Source organism: Solanum stenotomum, chromosome 12 (genome assembly GCF_019186545.1).
Source record: "Solanum stenotomum isolate F172 chromosome 12, ASM1918654v1, whole genome shotgun sequence".
Lineage (NCBI taxonomy): Eukaryota > Viridiplantae > Streptophyta > Magnoliopsida > Solanales > Solanaceae > Solanum > Solanum stenotomum.
Window position 1 is genome coordinate 18,319,194 of NC_064293.1, and position 6,039 is coordinate 18,325,232.

At 32.2% G+C, this 6,039-nt stretch overlaps 2 protein-coding genes across 2 annotated transcripts; one reads left to right on the top strand and one right to left on the bottom strand.

The window, feature by feature from the left end:
* Positions 1 to 1,891: 1,891 nt before the first annotated feature.
* LOC125848540 (probable serine/threonine-protein kinase PBL7) lies at positions 1,892 to 4,671 on the top strand. Its single transcript, XM_049528419.1, has 6 exons — positions 1,892 to 2,549; positions 2,636 to 2,893; positions 2,982 to 3,154; positions 3,348 to 3,427; positions 3,537 to 3,684; positions 4,057 to 4,671. The coding sequence occupies exons 1-6, from the start codon at positions 1,979 to 1,981 to the stop codon at positions 4,393 to 4,395; spliced, it is 1,569 nt and encodes a 522-aa protein (XP_049384376.1). The 5' UTR covers positions 1,892 to 1,978; the 3' UTR covers positions 4,396 to 4,671.
* Positions 4,672 to 5,473: 802 nt separating this feature from the next.
* On the bottom strand, positions 5,474 to 5,749 carry LOC125848565 (polcalcin Nic t 2). The gene has a single exon (XM_049528446.1). It carries the CDS (start codon positions 5,732 to 5,734, stop codon positions 5,474 to 5,476), a length of 261 nt encoding a protein of 86 aa, XP_049384403.1. The 5' UTR covers positions 5,735 to 5,749.
* Between the last annotated feature and the right edge of the window lie 290 nt (positions 5,750 to 6,039).

Below are 6,039 nucleotides of genomic sequence, written 5' to 3' on the forward strand. Positions count from 1 at the left end.
TAAAAGACAAAGATAAACCATTTAGGTATAGAATGGTAGTTGAAGAATGACTAGGACACAAAACTACAATTTCTGATTCCTAATTAATTAGTGCTTATTAATAAATACTTTGATATTCTCCATCAACTTCCAATTTTCCCTTTTGCTTCACATATTTACTCCTTATCCCACCAGCTCTCTTTCCCTATCAAGCTGGTTAATTAAATATGTTCACACTCTAATTAATCTTTTCTTCATCGATTATATTTATTCATTATACATCAATTAAAATGGATAATACTCATATTAATCACAATTCCTTAAAAAACATGCATAGTTCAGAATGGAAAATAAAAATGAATAAACGTTATAATAACCTTTTTAAGAAATTAATCATTAAGTGAATTCTTACTTAATCATTTATAAAATTTAATTAAGAATAATTTAATAAAAATAGTTCCTACTTATTAGGAAAAAAAGTGATTTTCGCTTATACTAAAAATACATATAATATGAAGCAAAGAAAATAATAAGAAATATGACTAGATGGATAAATTTCACCGTACTTAATTAAATATTTTGAATTTGAGATTTAGAATAAAATTGAAAAAAAAAAAAAAACTATAGAGAGCCTTTTTATTTCAAGAAACCTATGGACATAAATTTCTAATCAGATCATTGAATTTTGAATTGATCTACCATACTAAGTGACTAGTGAGTATGAAACTATTAAAGAGTTAAAACAAAAAAATGCATCCCATTTTTATTTTATTTTTTTGGTGCAAAAGAAGTCTATCCTATACTACTCCCAAAGCTTCCATTATGAAGAATTCTTCTTCTTGTGGGTAAAGCTTGTCTTATAGGTTTTGTCTTATTTTTGGTTAGGTAATATCTCACTTTCTTCCTCTTTCCCTTCTCTCTTCCATTATATCATCATTATTTCTCCAAAACAGAAATTGGGTGTATGCATCATGCACGTGTGGAATTATTGTATAGACACAATATATAAATATGTGTTTTTAAATTAAGATTCATCTGTTGTTTATATATTTTAATTTTGGATATGCATTTAAATTTATCTAAAATTACACAAATAAATATATGTATATGACATGATATATATATATAGGACGTGAATTGTCCTATTAAGTGAATTAGTATACATATCTGCGCGATGCGTGATTATTTTAATCCAAAATTGAATCATTAAAATTTTTTACACATTTAAAGGTAACGACAAATCATAAATTGGTTTATATGAAGCGTTCTTGGTAAAAAGAAAATGATTTGTTATTCAACTCTTAATTGTCTTAAGTTATTACCAACAAATTTTGGTATTATTTCCTTATGTTATGCTTTAGTTTTTAATTTACATTTATTAAGAAAAAAGTTACTTTAGTTTTTAATTTACATTTATTAAGAACAAAGTTTAGGACATAAATTAAATATCATTATTCACTTTTATCTTTTTAATTATTGTCAAATTATTCTTCTAAATAAATATGAGTCATTTAAGCTTCTCAAATTTTTCATCTAGAAAATGTAAATGACGAACAAAAATAGAAAAAAGTTCAAATATTTATCTTGGACATTGAATAATTCACTTATTTTAAGTATAAAAACAACATCAAAAAGTTAATTAATATTCTAAATTTATGTCTAGTCTAATTTTTGGGAGAACAATTTAAATATTTATCTTGGATATTGAATAATTTACTTATTTTAAGTATAAAAAAAAAAACATCAAAAAATTAATTAATATTCTAAATTTATGTCTAGTCAAACGTGCAATATTAATTTTGGGAGAACAATTTATCATTTGCTTCTTCAGTCAAACTAGTGTTATTTTTGTATATAAATTTCATCTCTTTTTCTTCGTACAGGGATTTAATTCTCTCCTCTCCGTCAAGCAAAGTTGTTCTCTCTCTCTCTTTCTCCGCCTTTATTTTATTCTCTGTTTCTGTGTTTCCGTGTAGCCTTTTGAGATTCCTTTACAAAAATGGGGTATTCCCCAAGTAGTTGTACCGACTCTGTTGAGCGTCTTCACAACTCACACTCTTCAAACACTCAAACTCTTGCCATTGACACTGATCATAATTATGACCTAAACATGAAATCTTTAATCTACAAAATGATTTGGGATTTGGGGTTGGCATGTATCATCCCTCCTCGACGCCGTCGAATTTCTGTCAAGAATCAGAATGATGATAAGAATGGCAAAATTTTGGAGCATAATAAAGCTTGGTTACTTGCTGAGGCGGGAGGGTGTGGTGGTCCAGAGTTGATTAATGCTGACCCATATTCAGTACACTCTTCTTTCAGGTTTACTTTGTGTACTCAAGTTGAGGTTGAGTCAGTGAATGGGAAAAATAACTGTTCTTCTTCTTCTTCTCCTCCTGCTACTACTGTTTTAATGGTGAATTTGGATAATGGGTTAACTGATCCTAAATCTCAAGAGGTGAAATGGAGGAAAGTTCAGTCATTAGAGAGGAATATTTCTCCTGTGGTTCATTCATTGATTAGGTTCAGTTACAATGAAATTGTTTCGGCTACTAGAAATTTTTCTAAAGGTATCTTCAATTTCACTGCTCCTTTTTTTTCAATTTGTGTTTCTTGAATTGGGTTTTAGTTGATTTATGTTTATTCAATTGGATAGGTAGAGTTTTGGGAAGAGGAGCGTTGAGCTATGTTTTTAGAGGAAGAGTGGGATTTTTGAGGACTACAGTGGCAATTAAGCGTTTAGATAGGGAGGATGAGGAGTCTCCAAAGGCTTTTTGTAGAGAATTGATGATTGCTAGCTCTCTTCATAACCCATATATTGTTCCTCTTGTGGGTTTTGCCATTGATCCAGAGGAAGGTTTGTTTCTGGTGTACAAATATGTATCTGGTGGAAGTTTAGAGCGGTATTTGCATGGTAAATAGTTCTTGCTTTCCTTTCCTTTTTGAAATTTGATTTCACAGTATTCCAGTGGGATTCAGATTTTGTCAATTAATTTTTACAGGGAAGAAGAAGGGAAGTAAAGGTGGTCCAGCACTCCCATGGTCTGCTAGGTATAAGGTGGCTGTAGGAATTGCAGAATCAATTGGGTATTTGCATAACGGGACAGAGCGATGTGTTGTTCATAGGGACATCAAGCCTTCGAACATTCTTCTTTCATCGAAGAAGACACCCAAGGTAATGGAAGGGATAGGAATATCATTTGAAAACCACAATTAGGTAATTGTCTATTTTAGGTGGATCTACTAGCCAACAGTTATTTTCTTTTAATAAACATTGGTGTCCGGCCCAACTTATTAACACCTCGACTATTTCATAGGTACAGTGCAACTCTATCATATTTTGGCTAATTGTTACTTGACCTATGCAGTTGTGTGACTTTGGCTTAGCTACATGGACTCCTGCACCTTCAGTACCTTTCCTTTGTAAAACTGTTAAAGGAACATTTGGGTATGGTTTCTTTATGGTCAACTCTTTAGCATCATAATGACTAAGATCCTGATGTAGCTTAACAACAAGATTTCTCCTACATTTACCAGGTTTTAAACTAAATTTGCAGGTACTTAGCTCCAGAATATTTTCAACATGGTAAAGTTTCTGATAAAACTGATGTTTATGCTTTCGGAGTTGTCCTGTTGGAGCTATTAACTGGACGGAAGCCAATAGAAGCGAAAAGAGGACCAGGAGAAGAAAACATGGTTTTGTGGGTAGGTGTTTGCTTAAATATGTATTTGTGTTCAATTTGGCCTTCTTTTGATATCTAAGTCAGTCTGTCTCCGTCGCCCATTAAAGTTATACACTGTAGTCATTGGTAATATTAGTGCAATCTAAATTTGTCCAAGCTCTGTTTCTCCCGAAGTTCTGGAATTGCAAGTCATAATCTCTTACTTAGTTACCGTCATTTTGCTTGTTCTTGCACACGCTAGTCTGCGTCTGAAGGTGTTGTATCCAACTCACTGACACTTGAGTATTTGTAACAAAACTTGTGGCACTTCCCTTTAAAATTTTGAAGATGTTCAGTAAAAGCATAATCAGCTTTCTATGCAGATTTTGAAAATTTTGATGTTTCTCCTATTCAGGCAAAGCCACTATTGCAGCAAGATGTTCTTGAAAAGTTTCTTGATCCAAGACTTAAAATCCCGCGAAAGAATTTGCACCAAATATCTTGGATGATTCAAGCAGCAGCTGCATGTATACACACTGAAGAATCCCGAAGGCCCGACATTGATGAAATCATTGACATGTTAAGAGGCAGAGAATCTGATTCCATCTACACAAAGGACATTTTGCCCGGTAACAGCTGTTTGATTGATTCTTACAACCACTCACAGCAGACTAGAAGTGAAATGAAGAGTCATTTAGCCTTGGCAATGCTAGGAGTTGCAGAATTTGACAACGATGACCTTTATCGTTGTTGAAACAAAAGGGTGAATCTGAAGTTTTATCTCGATTTCCATTTCCCCATTCAACTTGACAGGGAGTAAATTATAGCGCGCAACAACTGATGAGCTCTTTAACTTGTAGATATGAATTCTGTGTTTGTACATACTGGTTTCTTGTCCCCAACTCTTAAAGGAAAACTATAACTGTTTCTGTTTTTCAAGATTAGAAAAGAAGTTACAACAATGCTATCTAATCAGCCTACATTACATATGTAATTTTGTTTACTACTTGGTGAATGAAAGAGTGTATTGGTGGGCATTTCCTTTTGAGATTTCCTTTTCTATCTGCTTTCAATTAGTATCCCACAATTAATCCATAGTTGGTCACCAAATTGCATAAATTAATATGCAAAATTTGTTTATCCAAACCTTTGAAACTATCTCGAGTTAAGCATACGTTTTCAAAATACAACTTTCAGTTCAGAACTCACAATGTCTCAAAATACAACTTTCAGTTCAGAACTCACAATGTCTAAATTATGTAGGTGTGATCATTACCTTGAAAGAATAAAAAAAAAAAAACATATCATATTCCCTCATGCCTATTCTATACTCATCGTGCACGAATACATCTTTTCTTTATTAAAACAACAGAAGTTGATCGATCCAATTCAGGTTAGGTAATTAAGAAAAAAAATGGTTCAGAAAATACAACCATTATGCCATGAAACGAGCAAAATTCAGGTCAACTTGCAATTATTTGTCATATGTGAGAAACCAAGACAGCTCAACTCTCACATGGGGTCCAAACAATAAATCCAAAATATAAGATTAGACGAACTTGTTGCTGCATGTTGTCACAATAGGATGTAAAGAAAAATAAATAAAATACATACACTAGTCCACCTCAATATATAATGATGCAAGGAAAATGGAGGTTACAGTATTAACTAACTTAAAACGGTTTGAAAAAAAGAATAAAAAAAATTGGACTGATATCGACTTTATCTTGTATATTCACACTATCACGTTGCGTAATAGATAATTACGAGTAGAGACATCCATCATCAAGTGAGATTAATAATCAAAGCGTGGTTAATCCATATCACAATAACTAGAAAATTTTAGCAACATCTCTAATCAAGCCTCTGTTAGCTTTGGCAAATTCTGTGAACTCTTGAAAGGAAATGAAACCATCTTTATCAATGTCAATTTCATCCATCATATACTTAACTTCTTCAGGAGTAACAGAACCTAAGGCTTGCAATGTCTCTCCAAGTTCTGTTGCAGAGATTTGTCCATCACCATTTTCATCAAAACGCTTGAAGATTCGTTCGCGGTCAGCTATGTCTTGTGGTTCATCAACCTCTCCCATTCTTTGACAATTTATTTTTAACAAATATGTTCTAATGGAAATAGCAATTTGGCAAAGTTTGTTCTTCTAATTTGTGATTAGTCTAATTTTCACTCACTTAGATCCAAGAAAATCACTTAATTTTGAAGTTATAAAGGGGAAAATGTTTATTAATGTATGGTTAACCTTATCATTAGGACATGGGCTTTTTGTGGAGAAACTACTAAAGATCATTAACGGAAATAACCATAATCAAAGATCATTAACAGAAATAACAAATTCATTATTGAGGGACCAATTAAATAAATTGTATCTGAAATCAAGAA

Coding starts and splice junctions, on each gene's coding strand:
- LOC125848540 (XM_049528419.1), top strand. CDS start 1,979: ATGGGGTATTCCCCAAGTAGTTGTACCGACTCTGTTGAGCGTCTTCAC. Junction 2,894..2,981: donor TTTAGAGCGGTATTTGCATG/GTAAATAGTTCT, acceptor TAATTTTTACAG/GGAAGAAGAAGGGAAGTAAA. Junction 3,685..4,056: donor AAGAAAACATGGTTTTGTGG/GTAGGTGTTTGC, acceptor TCTCCTATTCAG/GCAAAGCCACTATTGCAGCA.
- LOC125848565 (XM_049528446.1), bottom strand. CDS start 5,734: ATGGGAGAGGTTGATGAACCACAAGACATAGCTGACCGCGAACGAATC.